Source organism: Neopsephotus bourkii, unplaced genomic scaffold (genome assembly GCF_033783945.1).
Source record: "Neopsephotus bourkii isolate Nb327-2 ecotype Australia unplaced genomic scaffold, CSIRO-AGI_Nbou_v1 NB_1530, whole genome shotgun sequence".
NCBI classification, from domain to species: domain Eukaryota; kingdom Metazoa; phylum Chordata; class Aves; order Psittaciformes; family Psittacidae; genus Neopsephotus; species Neopsephotus bourkii.
The window spans coordinates 431,219-455,802 of NW_026902006.1; the positions used below are offsets into that span (position 1 = coordinate 431,219).

The following is a 24,584-nucleotide window of genomic DNA, read 5'->3' on the forward strand; positions in this document are numbered from 1 at the left end:
TGTCTCCCAAAATACAACTAAAGTTACAGCAGTTATTTTTCATGAGAGAGATAATAGTTTTCTGTAGAAAGCAATGCTGAAGAAATATTTTGCAGGAATTGCAATTGCGGGGATGAGTAGCTCAAGAGAGGATGCCTTCAACACCTGAACAGGGGGAAGCTCAGCATCCAGGAGCAACAGGAGCTGTTGGTAGATGAGGAAATGAACATGAGCCGGCAGTGTGCGCTCTCAGCCCAGAAAGCCAACCGTATCCTGGGCTGCATCAAAAGGAGTGTGACCAGCAGGTCGAAGGAGGTGATCCTGCCCCTCTACTGTGCTCTGGTGAGACCTTACCTGGAGTATTGTGTGCCGTTCTGGTGTCCTCAACAAAAAAAGGACATGGAACTGTTGGAACAAGTCCAGAGAAGGGCCACGAGGATGATCAGGGGACTGGAGCACCTCCCATATGAAGAAAGCTGGGTCTGTTCAGCCTGGAGAAGAGAAGGCTGCGTGGAGACCTCATAGCAGCCTTCCAGTATCTGAAGGGGGGCTATAGGGATGCTGGGGAGAGACTCTTCATTAGGGACTGTAGTGATAGGACATGGGGTAATGGGTTAAAACTTAAACAGGGGAAGTTTAGATTGGATATAAGGAAGAAAATCTTTACTGTAAGGGTGGCGAGGCACTGGAATGGGTTGCCCAGGGAAGTTGTGAATGCTCCATCCCTGGTGGTGTTCAAGGCCAGACTGGACAGAGCTTTGGGTGAAATGGTTTAGTGTGAGGTGTCCCTGCTCATGGCAGGGGGGTTGGAACTTGATGATCTTAAGGTCCTTTCCAACCCTACCTGTTCTGCGATTCTATAATACCTTCAAGAGCTTTAATTTTTATTTTCTTTATCCTGGTCTTTTAATCTTCAAAAATTCTGTTCTTAAAACTACTGCCCTCAGAATTGTTATAATAAGAAGCCTCTTGCTGAGTTTTACTTTTCAGGAACTTAGGTTTGATCTACTTAAAATACCCCAAATATTGAGACAAAATTAATATCACAAGTCAGTAGGTATATTGCAAGCCAGTGCAGTATTTATTGCCAAGTCATGTTTCACTGTCTGGAAACTCTTTGCGAGTTTCTGACCCCTAAGTTATGGATGAATGCTGACTAAGGAATTGTTAGGGACTCAGAAGGTTGTGTTTTGAGCTGTGCTGTTACCCCATTATTGTGAAGACACATCTCAGTTATAATTTAAAAAATGTTGAAGACACTGAAAAATCTTCAAGAACTTTTGTTCTAACTCCAACCAGCAAAACTGGTAGACTGAAAGCCAGGTGCAATGGAGAGAAGACATACAACAGTCACTGAATGTAAACTAGCTGGTGAATTCACACACTTGGCAAAGACCTTTTTGTTTGTTTTAAAAAGAACCATGAAATTTTCCCTCTCTTATGTTAAACCACAGAATATTTCTAGATGTGAATCCCCAAGCAGTTTTGGGACTAACTTTAGTATAACGACATGCAGTTGTCTATGAGAACAGTTGTAGCAGAAGCTGAAATAGGAGCCTCCCAAGCCAAGCACCAGGGAGAGCCCTTTGCAGTTTTGAGTGCGCTCACGAGGAGCAGTGATCAAGGTGCACTTTTTTGTTTCTTTTCCATGGAAGGATACTAGCATGGGCTACACATCTGCTTTTATACTCTGTGATTGCTTTGGTAGCACAAATATTGTGTTTTGTATTCTCTCAGGTATCTCAAAACCTCAGAGAATTTTACACCAGCCATGGCTTTTTCCTTTTATTTGCATAAACATAAATGCAAGATACCTTCAGGTTCTATAACCCAGTCTATGTTTACTATGTGATCTCTACTTCTGTGGAACAGTGCCTTCTTCTATGACTGGCTTAATTCCCTTCTGTGGCCAAGGTGTTTCATTATTTACCCAGATGTAATGAAGCAGGAAGAAATACTGAAATAATGTGTGTGAGAGGGCTAACAGTGTAATAGCTAAGCCACTGAAAATGGTAGGGAGGAGCAGAAAAACTGTTTTTCTTTTATACAATAAATATTATCTACAAGTAAAGAAAAAAATTAAAAACTTACTTTGACAAATACTGCCCTGAAGTGATATTCTTTTCATCTGTGTCCATGCAGTTCATTGTGCTTGGAATAAGAGCCAGTTCAGGTTGAATCATGGTGGCTGCTGCTACAGCTCTTGCTACCAGCTCCATTGCATCCTGTACATAATGCTCGAAGACTGACTGTGTTGTCTTGCCGTGAGCGATGAGACCGAGTGGCAAACCTTCTGTCCTGAGTTCTTCTACATTCTGTGAATCCCCAATAATCCAGTGAAGTTCTGGAGGCATCACACCAAACTGGGTAGTTATTTCAAAAATCCTTCGTGTTTTTTCCATGTCACATCCAAACATCACCATGGTAGACACTGTGTCTTTGATGCCCTCCAGGTAAAACTGTAAGTAGTTCAGCAGGTCGCTGGCTGAAGTGAGGTTTGCTGTGATGTTTATAATGGATCCCAGGTGGAACTTAGAGCTCTGTTGTGTGAGGAAGAGAAAATCCGTGATGTTCCACTCTTCCTGGCATAGCATCAGGCTGAAATTATACCAGTTGTTCATTGCAAGGATTGAGAAAGTGACATCAGCATCAGAACTTGGTGAGTTTTCTAAACTCATCTGCAGGTGAAGGGGATTCTGTAATTAAAAATATGGAAGACAACTGATCAGAAATATGCTGGACCCAAAGTCACTGAGTTTACTTAATCTTTATTTACTCACTTATCTCAAAGTAATTAGCTGTCAATCAAGACAACTGTGTGAGAGACAGGGAAACTTATACCCACCCTGCTTAAATACTGTGATTCATGGGCTTTCTTGTCTACAGTCTGAGTCAACTGCCATAGTCACTCATGAGTCTTTCCAAGAATCTGTTTCTTTCAAACCATGAGTATCTTTGGATTTCTTGGCATTCTCAAGCAAAGATTTCTCTGTTCTCCTAACAGGGGTATGAAGAGGTATGCCCTTACAGTGCCGGTCAACACTGGTGTTCATGTTAAAAGTTAACAGATGCTGACAAGTTCTTCGGTAAACAGAAAGATAAATAAAAAAGAGCCCTCAGTTCTTGTGTGTTTGGGTTTTATTGTTTTGTTTTTTATTTTCTCCTTTTTTTTGTTTTTGGGGGGTTTTGTTTGTTTCTTTTTTGTTTAGTTGTGTTTTTTTTTTGTTTTGGGTTTTTGTTTTTGTTTGGATTTTTTTTTTTTTTTTATTGGGGGCTTTTTTTACACAGACACAATTAGGTTTAACACATGAGTAACCTAATTGAACAGATGACAGTCTACAATCAATGCACACCATGTACTGCCAATAAAACACAAAAAGATTGATTTTTTGGTAAATGACAAGTTACTGAACGCACAAGAGGCTAAGCTATGCAGACTGTGATTTCTGAGTTGGCAAATATTCAATAAATAAACATTCCCTAGCACTTCCATGCCATCAATGATGTAACAAAACTTAACCCATTATGTTTCCCAACACCACTGTCCTTGACTTTTTCTCTTCCAGAAAAGGAAGAAAGGTGCAAGTATAATTTATCTGTTCTCTTAAGGTAAATATGTCTTTTTTTCTTCTTCTTATTTATTATTATCCCTTATTCTTATTCCTCCCTCTTCTCTGGTCCCAAATATAAAGTCTACAGATTTACCAAGGAAGCTAAAAATTAAAGAATCTAAGCAATTTCTGGCATTTTGCTACAAATAATTCTCTGCTCTACCAAAATGTTTCTAACATGCCTTCAACTAGCACCTTATATACTGTTCAACTCTTTGTTTCAGCTGAGAACTTGACAGTCTTTAGTGCAGCTTTGCTGAAAGTTATTTTACTTTATACTGGCATTTGATTCCAGTCATGAGACTATTCAAAGTGAATTATGAGTCCTGTTTCAGCACATCATTTGGTTTCTGAGATCTTTGTTGTGACTTTCTGTCTGTATTCATGCTCCCTCAAATTATACCTTATCCTACACAAATACCTGTTTTTTATCTATCAATTAAATTACTAAACAATTAAGATTCTTCATTTTTTTACACATTCAGTAGTTAACATGTTTTATATATGAGTGATCAAAACTTCACTGTGCTTAAGGTTGGTATAAAATGCTGTTGTTTTTACTAAAAAATGTAGTATTTTACTGTTCATTATAGGCTTCACTTTGCATGAATCTTAGAAATGTCATTCTGAATTTGGAATAATATGGTAATCGCTCCATTTATACTAGTTTTACTAAAATAACCCTGGAGTCTCCAATATATATGGATAAGTGGAATTAGAAAAAAAAATAGAAAAATTAAAAAAAATTAGGAAAAAATACAATCAGAAAAAAATTAGAAAAAAGCTAAACACCATTTGTAAGCCACAAGTTTTCATTGTGTTAATTTGCACTTACATGAATTCATCCTCTGTTTTGCAGAGCAGATAATTTAAATTCAGAGATTTGATAAAGAGAATACTGTAATCAAAGATGCTCTTAGCTCTATTTATTATTTTGGGTGTGGTACCTGTGGCCTTTTTTTACACAGATACATGAATAAACTAATTAAATAGATCTGCCTACAATCAATGCACATCATGTACTCCCAATAAGACACAAAAGGATTGACTCTTGAATAAAGGAGAAGTTATTGAACACACAAGAAGCTATCTTGTGAAGGCTCTGTGAGTTCTATGCTGAAAAACATTGCCTGCTAATTAAAATGCATTATTAGTTTAAAAAAAAAATAATGCGACATGCATAGTATCTTGGTTCGGGAAGCTGATTTGAATAAATTACTCTGCAAACTGAATCACAAAAGGTTTTTTCTGAGGTTATGTGATGAGCAGGTATATCAACTCTAATTTGTCTCACTGCAAATAAATGGGAACAGAAAGGATTTTCTTAATGTCCTCTCTGTCCAAGATCAAGTAAAAGTATGAACACTTTCCACACAATGGTCTGCCTCCAATCAACAAGTCTTTGCATGCCTATTAGCTTAGTTAATTTTAAAGTTAGAAAAGAAATTAATTATTTTGTATGCATAGAATATTTTACTTATATAAATGATAGCACACAACCTGACCATATCCGTATGAGGAAGAGCAATGGTCTTCATATTCAGAAGCATAACATCCCAAGCATATTTCTATAGCTATTACAGTATATGCGCAGGTATAAAAAAAATCTATGGGATATAGAAAAACAACCATGTACTGATGAGTGATAGCAGTTATCAGTAACAGATGTACTGTTGAATAAAACAGCCCCTGGAAACAAGCATCTGTCTGCTTTTGGCACATGCCAATCAGGTTGCGCATACTGTGTGCTAGCAGTTTGAGTCCTAGCAAATTTAAGGGCTCACTCCCAGTAGGCAGTATGAATAAGACTGCATGAAAACTGGCTATTTTACCTCCCAGGTTTAGATCTTTGAAATCCTCTATGTTCTCATACTAAACCCAGTGCATATGCACAGTTTACATATGCAAGACTGCTTGTCTACTGCACAGTTCTCCCTGTACTAAAACACTCTGAACTGATAAAGATACACAAAAGGTAAATATTACACCTTAGGGTACCTGGGCATTACAGCACCAAGAACACATAGACCAGAGAAAGTAAAACTCAGCCTCACAGCCAGAAAACTGGACAGAACTTTACTCATCAGTACAAGTGAAAGCAGTTTCCATCTGACGTGATAATTCTCAGATGCAGGGCTGGGCTCTCCTAGAGCACTGCAGCTACAGGCTAGTCCTCAGGAGCATTAGCTCCTGTCCTACGCGCAACATACCTGAAAGCATCAGTGTGGTCCAAAAGACTTTTCTTGTGTTGAGATACTGCTCCTCACTGAACAGAGATGGATTTGGAATAACCTGGCTTAGACTGAGCCTGCTTTAGAAGTGTTTCTTGGTGTGAAATCCTCTATGCTTCAGTTGTCACTTTCAAAAGCCCACAGGAGCATCTACGTGAGCACTTACCACCGTTGTGATTTATTAGCTGCTCAATTCCCTGTTAATGTGCTTGAAAGGTAAACATTCAGCCCTGAAAAACTATCAGTCTCTCTTCTTTATTAAGTGTATTTGGACTCCAAACCTGTCTCCAGAATTTTTCTGATACAATAATATCCATAAAATTCAGCCACTAGGCATTTGTCTTCTGCACAATTTTCAGCTAATTCTTAGTCCACCATGCAAACACCCCCTGAAGACGCTGGGGAGGAACAGCAATTAATGTTTGTTTTGTACCGAAGCTCAGGGAAGGGGATGATTGATGGGCCATGTCGGTTTACATCTCAACTGCGAAGTCTCTCTGGCCTCATCCTGAGAGTGGCTGTTTGACTTCACAGCTTTTATATGCAAAAAAGATCTTTTGAGGAAAGGATGTGTAGATGTTTGGAGATATTTGGATTTAATACCTTCTTAATTTTATTTTGAAAATATATGCCATTTGTAGGATGCAGTTGAACACATAGGCTCTGAAAAAAATTACACAGAATCACGTCAGTATACAGCCTTTGATACTACAGTGTTCTTAATGTTTTTACATACTTTTATTGATTTCTCTTCCTTCAGAATAAACAATTACTGCTTTTAATGAGGAACTTCTGAAAATTGTTTATTCCGCCATTCAGTAGTAATCACTGAGACAGTATAATTTTATAGCATTGGCTTTTGACAACAAATGGTAGTTCAGATGAGTATAACTTTGTACTTATCATGGAACAGAAGGTTTACAAGATACTATCAGCGTATTGAACTGTGCCCATCCATCCATATTAAAAGTTTTAGGTGAACTCCTTTGGAAGTTAGCAAAGTTTGAGTATTTCAATGAAAGTGTCAACTCATATGGAAATTCAATTACTTTGTTTAAATTTGAGTTTAAGCTGTCATTAGAGATAGCATGACTTGCATCATTCAAATTCAAATTAAACAATTAAACATAATCTGAAAAATGTTACTTGTAATCTAATTTTAATAATGTGTTTTCATTTACATAATATCACTAACAAGAACATCTTGTGTGTCTATGAGAGTTTAATTTTTTATTGCATGTCATTAGCTCCTGTTTTATAAACCATCCATGATCAGTTGACTTCAGTGTTTACGGGGTGAAGAACAGGCCTAGAAACCGTAATTTCTGGCTAATCGCCTTCGGATCAGATATCAACAGTCTTTCCACTGACTTTCAGTGGGCCTTGGACTACGCCATTCATGGAATATTAAGCTTTATATGGTCTGATGTGTTTCAGTTCTGTATATCAGCAGAGACTGAAATGACTTACTTGCTTTTTGTATCCCAACCAGAGCAGCTTTACAGTTTCATTGCCTGAGACACCTAAAATAGTAGGTTCATTTAACAGCTGGAACATGATTTGCATTTCATTAATGCAATATTTTTCAAGCTTCCATTTCAGTAGTCTGTAGTCCCATCCCTCTCACAAATCTTATGAGGATGAATGCCTGGAGCTGGACTGACCTACACCCTGAAGGATCTGGCCATTTATCTCCTCAAGCAAATCTGTAATACTAATTAGGCACGGTCATTGTGACATTTGACATTATGGTAGCTTCATCAGCAGAATTAAAAGCATATATGTGAATATTCTTTTGCTAACTGTGTAAAAGTAAATATTACACAGAAAATATTATTCCCTTCTGAGTTTCAGGGGCAAAGGCAGTGCTTAAATATATATGTATGATAAGAAACACAAAAGAGAAAACAGGCCATATAATTACATCAGAGAAAGCTCCACTGAAGAAAAAAGAAAAAAAAAACAAACCAAAAACCTTCTGGCTTACAGTGCAACTGTGGGGACTCACAGCTTTACAAACAGAGCTAAATGGCAGCTGTGAGCAAGCTGATGCTGCAGCTTCAAAAACTAGGAATACCTTTCTTCCAAGTTTGAAATTACAAAATTTAGGCCTAAAACCCCAGTTCCCTAAAGGCTACAGACACACCTACTGCTTTTTTCTTGCCATGATAAAATATGCTACGAAATGTTTGGTTTTGTTTTTTAATTTTTGCCTTACTGCTGAAACTGCAATGTTTCTAGCAGGATTTTGTGTTGGCAGCTTACAGCCCGTGGGAAGGGCTTCGGATGGAGAGGTCCAGCCACACTTGCTGACCTGCTGCACAGCTGCCCATTGTACAGTACCATGTCCCAGTTGCTGTACGGTTCACCTGCCAACAACAGAAGAAATGTGTGTGTGCTCTAGCATGTCCACCTCCAGGCTGCAGTGAGACCTACTCTGCTCACAGTAGAGAATGTGGCCAAGAGGCCACATACCCAGAGGTTCCCGCAGCAGAGAGTGAAGCATCCAGGTTTTCGTCTCAAAATCCATTCTGCAGCTTTTGTACTCTGGGGAAGAAAATCCCACATCTGCTTTGGCCCAAAAAGAGGAGGATGATTTCATGAATTCATCTTTTTTCCTGTCTTGCACATCTGTCTCTACATATACATCCGTTTGACCAAGACTGTAATCTGAAATAGGGTAAGTCCCCACTCTAAAGGCTGTTTTTTGCAGGTGGTTGAAAAGACAAAAGACATATTAGACCAGCCAGTGCTATTCTGATTCCTGCAGCAAAAGAAGCCTGGCATCCATCCAGGCAACTCTCCTAAGCAGATCCTAAAAAGGCACTGGATATGTATTTGAAACACCACAAAAACACAAGAGTTAGATTTGTCTGAAAATGGTTTCTCTTGTTAGACCAGTCACAACTTCAGGTTGCTTAGCATCTGTAATGCCTACATCCAAATACACCAAATTAATCTGAATACATACAGCTCTCTACAAGGTCAAAGATGCAATATAAAATATCAACTTTCAGATGTTCTTGGAAAGTAGACCCATTATTTATTTTCACAGTCACTTACAAATTATCACAAGCAACACTCCCTCAAAAACTTCAAAGGTGTTCTTTGCTCAAGGAGGACAAAAATAATACAACACATAAAGTTTGACAAAAAATGTTTCATAGAGATGCCAAGAACCAAAACAGTTCTTCCTTCCTTCATGAACTTTGCCATTATAGTTAAAAAAAGGGAGATGGCTACTAATACAAATAGATCAGGGAGAGCTGCATTAATTCTCCATGATAGGCCTTCTTCTGTCATTAAAATGGCAATGAGAAATTCCAGAGAACCACCTCTGCTCTGTGTAGCAGAGTAAAAGGCAGAAAGAGGTGGCTGCGTCCATGTCTGCGGCTCTTGCTCCCAAGTGCTACAGTATTGTAATCAATGCTTGCAAAGCCCTTGCAAATGTTTGGGTAAAACGTGTCAGGAGATACTGAGTGTAAATATTAGCCACAGTGGACAGTTTGTTACTGCACGGTATTGTTTTGTAGAAGCTCAACATTGTTATGGAATCAGCTGTCACAAGTAAGTGAGCACTTGCCAGCAAGAGCGTCTTGGTTAGCTCTACCCTGGGCTTTCTCTCTAATGTTATTTTGCAGTAACATTTGCTCATGCCTGGCGTCATCTAGGCTGTCATGTGAGCAGAATTTCTCATTTGGTGTTCATCTCAAGTTATCCCATTACAAGTCTTCCCACACTTGTAAAGGATGCAAATACAGTGGGTGTTCCATAGAAGCATATCTTTTTGGGGTTCCTCTGAATGCCACTATGAGCCTGAATAATTAAAATTATTAAAAGAGTATTTAGAAGAATTTAATTATTTCCTTACAGAGAGATGGCAATCAACTATCTCAAAGCTCTTTAGCATAATGTCTAGGGGCATTTGTGTGCTTTTCTGTTGAGGAAAGCATCTCACAAAACATTTCCACCTCACTAACATTGGTGCTTTTCACATCCTGGCCATCAGTCAGAAGGGCTCTGTCTCAAACCAACCCCAAATCAGACAGTCTGAGTTTCCCCACATGTATTATTCAGGCAACGCATAGTGAAAGAGCTTTCTTCCCCCAGTTTTTGGTTCATGCGGGCAGGTAGTAATCCAGCTTTTAACAGCAGCAGAGCCAAAACCATGGTAGCACCTGGGAAGAGACATTTGGGCTTGCTGAGATCTGCCTCCTTGGTTGTGGCACTCCTAATATCTGAGGTTGATGCAGGAAGGCCCTGTTGTAAAAAAAATCTTGTAACACACCAGTGATGCTGTTTTAACTTGAATAAAATGATTTAAGTAACTATCAGAGCACTCTGTGTGTGTGTGTCTAATGGAAGAACTCTGACTAGTCTTTTAGTGTGATTAGTAACAATGCTAGATCAAGGATACAGGTCTGATTAGGCTGCAGTAGTAGTAGAGGATTCTACTTTGAAAGGGACAGAAGCACTCATCAGTTGGCCTGACCCGGTCTCAAGGCAGGTGTGTTGCCTACCAGGGGCATGGATCAGGGATGTGGCAGAGAGGCTGCCTGCTCTGGTAAGCCCCATGGACTATTACCCAGTTCTGGTGATACATGTGGGTGCTATGGTTATAGATCGTAGTAGCCTGGGGAACATAAGGACTACAGAGCCCTGGGAGAGGTGGTTAAGGGCTCTGGAGCTCAGATGGTCTTTTCGTCTATTCTCCAGGATACAGGGGAGGACCTAAAAAAAAGCTAGGAGGATTGGTCAGGTTAATGAATGGTTAAAAAAGTGGTGTCACAGTCAGGGGTTTGGGTGTCTTGAACACAGGACCCAAGTTTGTAGGCCAGGTCTAGCGGGGGCTGGTGGAGCTGGTCCGATAAAGAAGGGGAAGAGCAGTTTTGGTAGGAGGCTTGCCAGAGTGGTCAAGGAGGCTTTAAACTAGATGTGTTGGGGGAGGGGGGCATCATTCCATCCCAACACTCCCAGTCAGTTGCCAGCACCTATAATAAATGCTCGGAGCAATGTAGAGATATTCCAGCTGCTCCAGCCAATGAGCTGGTTTCATTTGGAGCTCGGCTCAGATGCCTCTATACAAACACCTGCAGCATGGGGAACAAACAAGAGGAATTAGAGATGTTTGCACGTCTATGGGGGTATGGTATAATAGGCATTGCAGAAGCATGGTGGGATGGCTCCTATGACTGGAGTGTTGGAATGGAAGGTTACAGGTTTTTTAGAAAAGACAGGCCCAGCAGCGGGAGTTGCCCTTTATGTTAGGGATAGTCTAGAGAGTATGGAACTCTGTCTGGGGACTGGTGAGCAGTTAACAGAGAGTTTGTGGGTCAGGGTTAAAGGGAAAACAGCAATGGGAGACATTACTGTGGGGATCTGTTACAGCCCGCCTGATCAAGGAGAACCTGCGGATGAGGCACTCTACAGACAGACAGAAAAAGCCTCATGCTCACAGGCCCTTGTTCTCATGGGTGACTTCAACCACACTGGTATCTGTTGGAGGGGTGGTATGGCCCGGCACAAGCAATCCCGGAGGTTCCTCAGTTGTGTGACAGACAACTTCCTCCTGCAAGTAACAGAGGAGCCGACAAGGAGAGGTGCCATGCTTGACCTCGTGATCACCAACAGGGAAGGGTTCATTGGATATGTGATGCTCCAGGGCAGCCTTGGATGCAGTGACCATGAGATGGTCAAATTTGAGATCCTCAGGACAGTGAGAAGAGCCCGTAGCAAGCTCACTGCCCTGGACTTCAAAAGAGCAGACTTTGGCCTCTTCAGGAGCCTGCTTAGTAAGGTTCCATGGGATATAGCCCTAGAGGGCAGGGGGCCTCAAGACTGTTGGTTGATATTCAAGGATCACCTGCTACAAGCTCAGGAGTGTTGCATCCCAGCTAGAAGGAAGTGCAGCAGGAGGGCCAGGAGACCTCCTTGGATGGATAAGGAGCTGCTGAGGAAAATTCAAATGAAAAAAGAGTCTTATAGAAAGTGGAAGCAAGGACAGGCGGCCTGGGAAGAGTACAGGGATGTTGTTCGGGAAGCTAGGGACCAGGTTAGGAAAGCTAAGGCCCAGTTAGAATTAAACTTGGCTAGGGATATTAAGGATAACAGGAAGGGATTCTACAGGTACATAGCAAATAAAAAACAGACTAGGGAGAATGTAGGCCCCCTCAGGAAGCTCTCAGGAGAACTAGCTACACAGGATTTGGAGAAGGCTGAGGTTCTGAATGACTTCTTTGCCTCGGTCTTCACTGGCAAAGGCTCTGACAGCACCACCCAAGTCTTGGAAGGCAGATGCAGGGACTGTGAGAATGAAGACCTTGGGCCCACTGTAGGAGAGGAATTGGTTCGAGACCATCTTAAAAATCTGAATGTGCACAAGTCCATGGGTCCTGATGAAATCCATCCACGGGTCCTGAAGGAGCTGGCAAATGAAGTTGCTAAGCCGCTGGCCATCATATTTGAAAAATCATGGCAGTCAGGTGAAGTTCCCAATGACTGGAAAAAGGGAAATATAACCCCCATTTTCAAGAAGGGGAAAATGGATGATCCGGGGAATTACAGACCAGTCAGTCTCACCTCTGTGCCTGGCAAAATCTTGGAGCAGATTCTCCTGGAAGGCATGCTAAGGCGCATGAAAAACAACAAGGTGCTTGGTGACAGCCAGCATGGCTTCACTAAGGGGAAATCCTGCCTGACCAATTTGGTGTCCTTCTATGATGGGGCTACAGAACTGATGGACCCGGATAGAGCAGTTGATGTCATCTACCTGGATTTGTGTAGAGCGTTTGACACTGTCCCACATGACACCCTTGTCTCTAAATTGGAGAGACATCAATTTGATGAATGGACCAGTCGGTGGATAAAGAACTGGCTGGACGGCCGCACACAAAGAGTTGTGGTCAATGGCTCAATGTCTGGCTGGAGACCAGTAACGAGTGGTGTCCCTCAGGGATCGGTGTTGGGACCGGTCTTGTTTAACATCTTTGTCGCTGACATGGACAGTGGGATGGAGTGCACCTTCAGCAAGTTTGCCAATGACACCAAGCTGTGTGGTTCGGTTGATATGCTGGAGGGAAGGAATGCCATCCAGAGGGACCTTGACACGCTTGTGAGGTGGGCTGATGGCAACCTCATGAAGTTTAACCATGAAAAGTGCAAGGTCCTACACCTGGGTCGGAGCAGTCCCAGGCACAGCTACAGGCTGGGCAGAGAAGAGATTCAGAGCAGCCCTGCGGAGAAGGACTTGGGGGTGCTGGTCGATGAGAAAATGAACATGAGCCAGGTTCAGTGTGCGCTTGCAGCCCAGAAAGCCAACCATATCCTGGGCTGCATCAAAAGGAGTGTGACCAGCAGGTTGAAGGAGGTGATGCTGCCCTTCTACTCTGCTATCATGAGATCTCACTTGGAGTATTGTGTACCATTCTGGTGTCCTCAACGTAAAAAGGACACGGAACTGTTGAAACAAGTCCAGAGAAGGGCCACGAGGCCACTGACACCAAGCTGTGTGGTTCGTTTGATACACTGGATGGAAGAAATGCCATCCACAGGGACCTTGACACGCTTGTGAGGTGGGCGTGATGCCAACATTATGAAGTTTAACCATGCCAAGTGCAAGGTCCTACACCTGGGTCGGAGCAATCCCAGGCACAGCTACAGGTTGGGTGGAGAAGAGATTCAGAGCAGCCCTGCAGAGAAGGACTTGGGGGTGTTTGTCAATGAGAAATATTCAGTGTGTATTCCTAGCCCAGAAAGCCAACTGTACCCTGGTCTGCATCAAGATGAGCGTGACCAGCAGGTCAAAGGAGGTGATGCTGCCCCTCTACTCTTCTCTCATGAGACCTCACTTGGAATACTGTGTACAGTTCTGGTGTCCTCAACGTAAAAAGGACATGGAACTGTTGGAACAAGTCCAGAGAAGGGCCACGAGGATGACCAGGGGACTGGAGCACCTTCCTTATGAAGATAGGCTGAGAAAGTTGGGGCTGTTCAGCCTGGAGAAGAAAAGGCTGTGTGGAGACCTCATAGCAGCCTTCCAGTATCTGAAGGGGGCCTATAGGGGTGCTGGGGAGGGACTCTTCATTAGGGACTGTAGTGATAGGACATGGGGTAATGGGTTAAAACTTAAACAGGGGAAGTTTAAATTGGATATAAGGAGGAAATTCTTTCCTGTTAGGGTGGTGAGGCACTGGAATAGGTTGCCCAAGGAAGTTGTGAATGCTCCATCCCTGGGCAGTGTTCAAGACCAAGCTGGACAAAATCTTGGGTGAGATTGTTTACTGTGAGGTGTCCCTGCCAGTGGCAGGGGGCTTGGAACTAGATGATCTTAAAGTCCTTTCCAACCCTAACTATTCTATGATTCTATGATAATTTGCCCCTGTTATCATCATTGGGACCACTAATAGTAGTTTGACAAAACTGCTAGGACTTTAATTAGACTAACAATAAATTCTTGGCTTCCCATATAGCAAGGGTTTCTAAAGTTGACGTTAACTGCTTGTGTTTGCTCTGATGCCTTCCTCTTGAGGACTACCATTAACACAGCTAAAGAGCTGACAGGGAATTTGGTGATCAAGGCTGTAATTACAATGCACATTGCCAAGCATTGCTTTACACCGGACTCCTTAGCATGTCACTCCTTCCAGGCTCCTCAGCATAAAAAGCTGTTACAATGACGTTCCCATCCTTGCCTTGTTACAGCAAGACGGACATGTTGCAGTGTATCACTAGGAAATGCTACTTTTTCCCAAGTACAACAGGCTATGAGTACACTTTCTGTATCACCTAGCTTTTTAGGCATAAACCAAATTCTCACAGAACAAGAACAAATTTATTTTGGAAGAAAATACAGATTATAAGGAGAGGGGGTATAGAGAAGACTGGGGGATATGGAGAATAATTCATGTTACGTAGGTAAATAGTTTTACAAAAGCAGCTATTGCCCATTCTGATCTCCCATGCAGCTTTTAATCCAAGTAGATTTTATTAATCATGAACATCTTCAGCAAGGAATAAAATGTGGACCACCGCTTTCACTCAGTAATTCCAGCACCACTTGAAAGTGTCTTCAGCTCTTCCTGACCACTTGCATTCCCCACACCCCCCGCAACAGTACCCCTGTGTCTCATTATTTTTACAAATGACTGTGTGCCTCCAAACAGGCTGTGCAATGCTATCTGGTGTTTGCAGCTCAGCAGACTGAAACTAGGTCATTTGATCTTGTAGACAAATGGGGAAGGAAGTGGCAATTCAACAGAAAAACCTCCCCTGTTAATCCTGAGCCAATGCCATAGAACAGATTGAGAATGTGGTGCGCAGCGCTGTGCTGCTGCAGGTAGCACCTCCAGTCACAGGACAGCCCTGCCTACTGCAAGACACTGGGTGCTGCACCTCGAGGACAATGACCAGTGATCAAGTTAGCTGCTATATGGGTCACTACCTGTTGGAGAAGTACCCGCAGATTGTGCCACATGAAGTTATGCATGAAGTTATGAAGCATGTGCCTAATGAAGTTATGAAATGATAGCTGTATACAGCAATATACAGTGGGAGAATTAATGCTGACCCATGTCCCGTTCCTCAGAAAGCTGGCATAAGCTCATCATCACATCCGCTTCTGCTGTGCCTTGCTCCAGGCATGTTTCACAGGATTAATTTTATCTACAGGTGCATTTTGTTCTATACTGATTTCTCTTATGAAAGAAAGCTGAGAATTAACCTTGCAAAGACTGATCTCTTAACTCTAGTAAATGAGGCCAGGTGAATTCTTGTATGTACTTACTTGACTTAAATCAGAAACAGAATTTAAACATCTTCACCTGAGATTTCTTATTTAGTACAACGATTTAATTAGAGAGATGGAAAATTAGAAGGAAGAGTTACAATTGGCTCTCAGAGCAGAGGGTGCACAGGGGTAAAAAATAGGAAAAACAATCAAAGAAACAAACAAACACAGTCGGCAGGGAGCTGAGAGGGGGGCCCAGCCACTGGGACATGCCATCTAGAGTAGCTGTGAAATGTCACTGCTGCCTACCCGAAGTCCGAGATGCTGCCACACCGGCTGGGGTAGGAGGGTCTCACCCTGCACAGGCATCCTCACATCACTGGGCACCTTTCACTAATTGCATCAGGTGGGGAACCTACTTTCCTCAGCAGGAGGCAGTTTGTTTGCATAAGAAGCAGTTCAAGGGTACGTGCCGTTCAATATCCGCAGTTGCAGCAGGAGGAAGAAATAAACAAACTTGGGGGTGTGATTGATGTTTGTTAGCTCCTTGGCTGCAGATTTACTATTTTTCAACAGAGGAAAAGAATCTGTCTTTTGAAAATGCAGCAAAGCTTAATGCCTTATGTTCACTATAATTTTTTAATCACTGCTCCCCACTTTTCTTTCCCAATCCTAATACCTGTCAATAAAAAGCAAACAAACAAACCCACTCCCCAAAAAAACCCAACTATACAATTTTGAAGTTTGCAGCAGAGTTTGCAAATTGCTTTTCTGGGCATGCAAAACACAGAATAAGGCTGATCCTGTAATCAGGAGGTGCCTACCTCACGCCCCCAAAAGCGAAATCATTTGAGTTTCCAACAAAGCACATAGCATCTACCCACAAAGTGTGTGACTGTGCAGAGCCCGTTACCAAGGCACACAGAGAGAGAAGGAGGAGGAGGAGGAGAAAGGGGCTCTGGCTGGTTGTCAAACACAAAAAACAAGCTATATGGCTTAAAATCCCTGCCTTCTGTTGTCTCTTGTTTTCGAGCAAACCCCTCTCTGTAAAATGGGGATAAGCCCCTCCACAGCATCCCTGGAGGCACACATCACCACCCCATCAGGGCCAGGCTTCTTACTTCTTTGTGAAATTGCTCTCCATGTTTCTGCTCATGTTAAGGCTTATAGCAAGGTAAATACTTCACACCCTTTTACACAGGGAGGGGTCACAGTGGAAAAAAGAAAACAAAAAAAGAAATAGGTCACAGGTCTCGGAGAATATACCAAGATTTTGCCAGAAGCAGAATCTAGGCCTCAAATCTCCCATTCCTTCCAGTGCTACACACAGCTAAACAATAGATAAAGAATGTGGAAAGTAACAAAAAGCGTTTTATTTTATGGGTTACTGTTAAATAATTTGGGCATTTTTTCCATTGCAATACTCACAGTGCACTGGTCTGTCTGTCCAGACTAGTGTTACCCATCCCACTACTTGTCTCATCAGGACAGCAGGTCTGCAAGCATTTGGACAATATGACTTCCTCATTATTTTTAAGTGGATAATCAACTTACTAATTACTCATTGTATTCCAGAAGAGTCCTGGGTACAGAGATACGAAACAAGACCTTACTGCAGTAGGTACTTCAGAGACCAGAAAGTGGCTTACAGCAAGTATTGTGAAGAGGGTTGGGAGAGCCTATCAAAAATCACCACCTATGCCTCTTTCATCCTTTGATTTATAATATAAAAGATCGTTGAGTGAATATTTACAGCTCCTAGTTGTGACTCAAACTTCTGCTTTCCTCTAAATTCTTGACAGAAAATACACAATACCATCATCTCACTATTATGCAGAAATACTTGTCTAGATTACTGATACCAGGTTTTCTCTTCCTCTGCACCTAGCTTGGGACACTTAGATCAACAATCAAGTGATTGCACAGAGCTTGTAAATCACTATAAAATATGAATTATAGTTATTATCATTCCTTTGTACTGTGTTTGGGCTCTGTGGAGGTAATTTGATAGATCACAGGTTTCAAGTACTGTGTCCAACCATATGTATGTGAGAGGGGGCACAGAACAGAGACAAGTATGTGACTGTACAAACTAGGAAAAGCAGCATGCCATGCTTGATGGGACCATCTGGCTGTACTGAAGATTCATATTGCTGTCTGACACCATCCCTCGCCAGAAGCTAACACTAATCACAGGACACCAGCACTGGACAGATGAATGTAATTCTCTTTTCCTCTGGCTCTACCTGTGGCAAGTGTGGCTGGTCCCAGTATCACACTATCAGGAGAAGCTCACCAGCCTTCCCGTTCTTGCTGCAATTGCATATAAGCACTGTATGGATAAACGACTACTGGTGGCAATGGATCCCAATAATTGCCCTGGGCACAGCAGCTCTACCATGAAAAGAGAGCTTTTTGCCTTACAGCCTTCCCTTCCTTTTTGTTATGCCACTAGTGCTCAGTGCACAGCCTGGGGGCAAGCTCTGCAACAGAGGCCAGCACGACACTGCTAGTGGTGCTGGAGAGCTGCATAAACTGCACAGAGTTAAAAAAAAAAAGGAAATCTATACATATCAAAGAAATACAGGACCTTCTCTTGTTAATGAGAAACTCAGCAGCAGATGGACAAAAATAACTCAGTGCACTGCTCTTACTAGCAGTTTGGTGGTGGGGAAGCTTAATATACTATTAACCTTATGGAAAAAAACAATAGCTGGATAAATTGTTGTGATGGAATTAAATACCAAATGTACTTCATTGTAAATAAAGTATTTAATCCTACCTGTTTACACAAAACCTTATCTGTAATGCTATGTTACTTTTCTGGAAGGGGAAAGGGAAAAAACTGTTGTGGCAGATTAATAGGGTTTGCCCTATTAATCTGCCAAGGGGCTGTTCATGAGAAAATAACGAAAGCAGTAGCAACAACTTAACAGGCTGGATGTTACTCATGAGAAAAATGCTTTGAAGCATGGAAATGAGGGGAAAGGCCTTTACAAATCTAGTTTTCTTTTTGATACTGGCTGTACCTTTTCTGCTGAAATTCCTTGTCATTTCCACTGCTTCTGTATCCCCCTCTTTTAAAATATATCTCCTCCTTAAAGTTACTTAGGGTTTGTGCAACTCTGTGACAACTGAAAGCCACTATGCCCATTGCAAAGTACCAATTACCCAAGTACATTGGGTATTCAATTTATTTTTTAAGAGCTTTGTACTTTAGGATCTGCTAGGGATGCACAAAAGGCTCTCAGATACTCCAGACCAAATGAATCAACAAGCTCTTGTCTGTGCTTCAGCTTCCTACAGACATACAAGGCATTTTCTTCCTGCTCAGCTTTTCCTGCCCTGGCCCACATCATGATGCATATAGATGCTATGCTCTCTCTAGGCCAGCTCTTTAATCCTGACATCAGCAGGTAGCTGATGAGTGACAGCAGCTGATGACGATGCCCTCAGCTCCTGATAACAAACTCTGTGAGTGTTTTGATGTAGTCCGGCAGCCAGACCAAGATCCCTGTAGGTAGGCTGGACGCAGCTGAGGCAAATAACATCTTATTGGTGTAGCTGCAAATCTGAAAATATCAGATGTATTAATGAACCTGTCTGAATACAACTGCCCTCTGGTGCACTTTGTGGCTTGTAAACTCTAAAACCACAGCAGCTGACTTGCTTTAAATGGCACCTCATTCACCATCCTTCCTACAGCCTTTGCCAGTCCAGCATTACAAACTAACATCACAGCCAAGCCTAGCACTACCAGTTCCATGGACTAGAAGAAATGATGCTATTTATGAATTTAACAAACCAGACAGAAGTTATGAGTTTAATGATTTGGGAGCCAGCCTTGAGTTATGCAAAATACATTGAGTTAGGTATTCACAAAATTGCTTCAGCATAATTGTTGGCACATGGATTGTTTGCAAACAGCTAGCACAAACTACTTAGCGTTAATCATTTGTTCTGTGACATAGTTAGTCATGTACTATTTCTGCTTCTTGAGTGGGTGATTGTATCCTCTTAAAGGAGAGGGTAAGAACCAGTGAAAATGAAGTGTGCCCTGGGAGTTCAACATGGATATGCGCTTATGAAAGCGTCATGTCTCACTAATCTCAGCAAGATGTTTGCGTCTATCTATTTCCATGCAAATAATCCGCAATGACTCTGCAGAGTCTGTTGAACCAAGCCTGGGGACGAGGAATACACATCGACTATTTCTGGTGCTGCTGATTCTTTTTAACTCTCTGAACAAGGGGAAGTGTTGCAGAGGAGTATCTAATTCCCCCAGACAACCTGGAAGGAAGTGATGACAGACCATCGCTCCTATGAGTCTGGCAAGAACATACAATCAAAGCTGCTGTCTCTCTCTGCAGGAAACAGTACTGCTTCAGGGAGAGAGAACCTACAAAAACAACAAAAATATCACAAAAAAATGCATTCTCCGTGAAGAAATAGAAATGTATTTTTAATTCTTTCCCCATTTCAGTTTGCTCTCTTTACGTGATTCTAGCACTTGATTGCAAGTCTTCATCAGTTTTCCAGAAGATAAATTACACTTTTACACATTTCAGTGGACTGGATGGAAGTAAGGAAAGTAAAAAACTGGAAGGTCTGAATTTTGCTGTAATATTGTTTGGTATTTTGCAACAATACAGAGGCTGCACTTCCCCGTCTAAGCAAGGGAACTGAAATATTATGTAAAATTCCCTGCTTAAAAATCTTTATCAGGTACCACATGAAACACCAGGACGTATTATTAATAAATTGGAGTGAAACAGCCAGCCAGCTCTGAGAATAAAGGTGAGAGTCACCCACAGAAAGCAGGATCTTTTGTTGAAATGTTTGCTTTTCTCTCCTGAATGATGAGCAACATTTAGAGACCACTCTTAAAATGACTAAAGATTTTATGCATGCTTGAACATATTAATTGACACACATGTGGACTGCTAAACCATGTGTGGGGAACACCAGGCAAAGAGGTGTGAAGGCTGCTGGAACAACGCTGTCTAAGATCACTGTGAAGGCAATGGAAGGCAGCGTTGGTGTGGCCCATACTGTGTGACTGGAAGCACTGCTCAGATCAAGTGAATTCCTCTGCGAAGAACAGATTTTGTGCACAGCAGGGAACCTGCTCTCTGGCTTGGCTGATTCTTCCTCTTGCCACTAAAACTCTTAAAAAGGATGGATGCTGCAACACCACACAACAGCTCCAGTGGCCACCGTTGTTACACTGGGTAGTGGTCAAATGCGCATGTAGAATCAGACCACCATTTACAGACAGGCAACGGGTTACTGCTGATTGTGACAGCCTTGGGCAACATTTAACCTTCCAGAGAAAGCTTCTGACAAAGCAGGGAAATTCAGCTGGACTTCTCTATGCCTGTACTAGTAGACTGGTAACTATTCTGATACTCAGGCCTGGGCATTTTCCTATATGTTTTTAACTGTGTTGGAGAAGACTGAATTTCCCATTTGAGTCCCCTGTTCAGTGGTCAGATGCATACTTATTTCCCACCCTCTTATTGATAGTAATAAGCAATTTTGCTACTTACTATTCTCTAATAAGATTGTACTAAATTTGTATGTTTCTCAGAAGACACGCACAGAACAACTGAATCAATGAGGTTGGAAAAGACCTGTAAAATCATCAAGCCCAACCGTTACCTCAGGACTGCCAAGTCCCCCACTAAACCATGTCACTACAGGCCTCTTCTATGTGATTTTTGAACACTTCCAGGGACAGTGATTACACCACTTCCCTGGGCAGCCTGTTCCAATGCCTGGTTACCTTTTCAGTGAAGAAATTGTTTCTAATATCCTGTCTAAACTTCCCCTCTTGCAGGTTGAGGCCATTTCCTCTTGTCCTATCACTTGTTACTTGGGAGAAGAGCTCAGCTACCTTCTCACTCCATCCTTATTTCAGGTAGTTGCTCTCACAGTGCTGGCATAATATGGATTCAAAAAAAGATGAATTGTCTGAATTATTCTTGATCTTAGTCAGTGAATGGCCTTCTATAAATTTTTAAGTTAAGGGAACTCTCAAGTGACAATAAGGCAAAGTCAGGTAAAATTTAAAAGCTGATAGAAGCACTAAGTTTGCTTATTAATATAGTTTTAATATTGTAAGCCACAGATCTTGTTGGACTAGTTCCTCATCCTAAGCAAAGCTGTATTACACTTACATGAACAGGAATTATGAATATATTACTTTGGTTTTTATAATGATGTCAACTACGTCAGAAACGACATAGATACTCACATGAATGAAATTATTCACTTCAGCTGTTCTTGTTCTCATCAACATTTGCTTTTCATGAACATTTCGGCAGTCAAATTACACTTGGACAAAAGCTCATAGAAAATGAATAGCAAAACCAAACACTTTCAGTATTTGCAAGTTCCAGCTTCCATGTGTATCACCAATTCCTGTTTATATCAGATTGGAAGACAAAAACAATCATGCACCTCAGCCAAACAACCAAACCTGTATCTCAAGCTGGTTCCTATTCAAAGCCAGTGCAGTAGAAGGAAGCCCTTTCATACATGTTTTGGCAGGCTTTGGGATGCAGTTATTCCCAATGCTTACATTGTTCATGTTTGTTCCACAAATTTCAGGTGGTTTTCAGGCAGAAGAAAAGTTCTGTGGTTATCAGATGTATTATTCACTGTGAATTCTCACTTCATTTTCCTCTTAAATTACACTTCTGGGGAGGAATACAAGAGCTGTATGACATAGACAACAAGCTCCCATTCTGTGTCAAGAAAAGCATCTTTCTTATGCTAAACATGTGGTATGCTGCATCCCACCACAAGTCTCAATTTGCAATTTATTCTTTGCTGTAAACCTGTAAGGGTTGTGAATGCCCAAGGAGGACATTGCAGCACAGCTAACTTTCACACAACTACATGTTACATATTTATATGCACTGTCAAAATGGTAGGAAGATATGAATTTGAGTTTCACTGGAATCTAGCAGCCTGAGCTATTTATAAATAAGTGTCTTATTTTTGGTGCTCTTCAGAGAATGTGACGAACAGTGAGTGATGAGCAATTTATGTTGCTGATCATTTGTATCACAATAGAGCCTTGCAGTATTTTTCTGGAGTCAAGATTCAAGGATCTGTATTATCCTACTGTGGAATACAGGGCATCAGAACAAAGACCAATGGGCAAGATTAAGTACAGGTGAAATGAGCATGTCACATGAAAATGAATAAGTAGGTAGAAAATGGTGTAGCTGAAAAAAAAACCCAACCTGAGGGTGCTTGGGGATTCTGGGCATCCATATTCTAAACAGATGGTATCTAAAATATATCTAAATCAAATATCTAAACAAACTGATAACCATCTCTCTCTCAAAAGAAACTCAGTATGAGGAATCATTTCCCACAAGCATTCTGCACTGAATGATTTTCTATTTATACAATGAAAGACAACACTAAGCAAAATATGGCATAATGAATGTGAAATAAATATCATTAGAAGGTGTAAAGAGACGTTAAGGGTATAACTGAATGAAAAAAACAGGATTTAATTAACAGCTGTGTAAGTACTCTGCACTATGTAAATAATTCATGTATAAAAGATGATGATAAGGATGACTGAATAATCGCAATTTTGGCTTCTCTCTTTGGACTGCTGATGCAAGATCTAATCAGAGGCCACAAGAGTATCATTAACTATACCAGTCTATCCAGCCTATTTCTATGCTGATACATGGTGATATGAACTTTCAAAGAGGTGATTAGTATGTGGTGGTTTTTTCTACCCCCAAATCTCTGAGGAACAAACACTGATGCTGTGCTTTATCATTTCACCCCTCATTAGCTCTGCAGTAGATGCCAGTGAAAGTTTGGCATGAGCTGCCCCTCTGTGTCCCCAGAAGGTAGCTGCCAACAGCAGCAGATCATCTGTGTGCCACACCAGGCAGTGCATTCTGTTTTGTGTAACCGGTAACAAAGAGGGGATATAGGGATCATACAGCACCACACCAACTCCTTTTGTGGTCCGGGAGCAATGAAATAGCACTAAATGTTACTGGTGCATGCAGTGTGCTTGCTGGATGACTGGGAAAGAAAGATGGCAGAAAAGCAGAGCCTTCCTCCAAAGTTTTACTTGATTTTGTACTCTGAAAATAAGAATAAGCTCCTGGAAACTCCTTTTTGGCAAGTACAACACAATGCAATGATGTCTGAAGTTTTCATGTCTCAAAGCTTAAACCAAAAATAGTTAATACTTTGTGGTTCAACTATTCACCCTCATTTGCGTCAAGGCAATTTAAACAGAAGAAACCCAGGCACGTAGCTTTTTCACTTTTTCACGACTGCCCTTCCAATATAGAAATAAAAACTCCATGACATTAGTGTACTAAGAAAATGTAAATCACAGTACCAGTACACGCTTGAAAGAAGGTAGCTGTCAGTTCCAGGTAAAGGTTTGATCTATTTTTCCCACATTCTAATGCTTATATTGAATACAGTAAATTCATAGAAAAAACTGTGCTCCTACAAGGAGCTGTTATATATGAGTAAGCCTTATATGCTGAGAAAGTGATAAATAATTATGCTTTCATCTAAAATAGCACTGGAAAATTATCAGACTGTGAACTCAATGACTTTTCATCTGATTTGCAAAAAAAGAAAAAAAATCTTTTTAAGCTGGTTTGACTGAGTACACTATTAAGATGACTGTAATGTAACTGCTTTATCGGTAGCATCACTGAGAAAGCCTGGTGCATAATACAGCTGCTCTTTCTGGCTATTAATTGCTATGTCTAATAGTTCTTTCCTTGCAACAAATGCAAAACTTCATTTTTAAAATCTCAGTTTATGCTTGAAGATCTATCTCATCTTTTAGCTCTGTCTTAAGTTAGAATGCCTTGTAAAATGCCTTACGAGCAGCTAGGGCAATCATTTCCCTCACAGTGTTAAAAAAGCTAGACGTAGAATAGCATCCCTTTAGGGAAATACTAAAAGTTTAAAATATGCCCGTGCAGCATATTTATAGATTTTTATAATGCATTTCAAATACTTTCCACATTG

At 41.3% G+C, this 24,584-nt stretch overlaps 1 protein-coding gene across 2 annotated transcripts in view; it reads right to left on the reverse strand.

The window, feature by feature from the left end:
* The window catches only part of GRIN3A (glutamate ionotropic receptor NMDA type subunit 3A), a 73,991-nt gene that overhangs the window by 38,333 nt on the left and 11,074 nt on the right, over window positions 1–24,584 (reverse strand). For both annotated transcript variants that reach the window (XM_061370282.1, XM_061370281.1), the window contains exon 2: window positions 2,071–2,675. In XM_061370282.1, coding sequence (XP_061226266.1) covers window positions 2,071–2,675 — 605 coding nt within the window. The remainder of the gene's footprint in view (window positions 1–2,070; window positions 2,676–24,584) is intronic.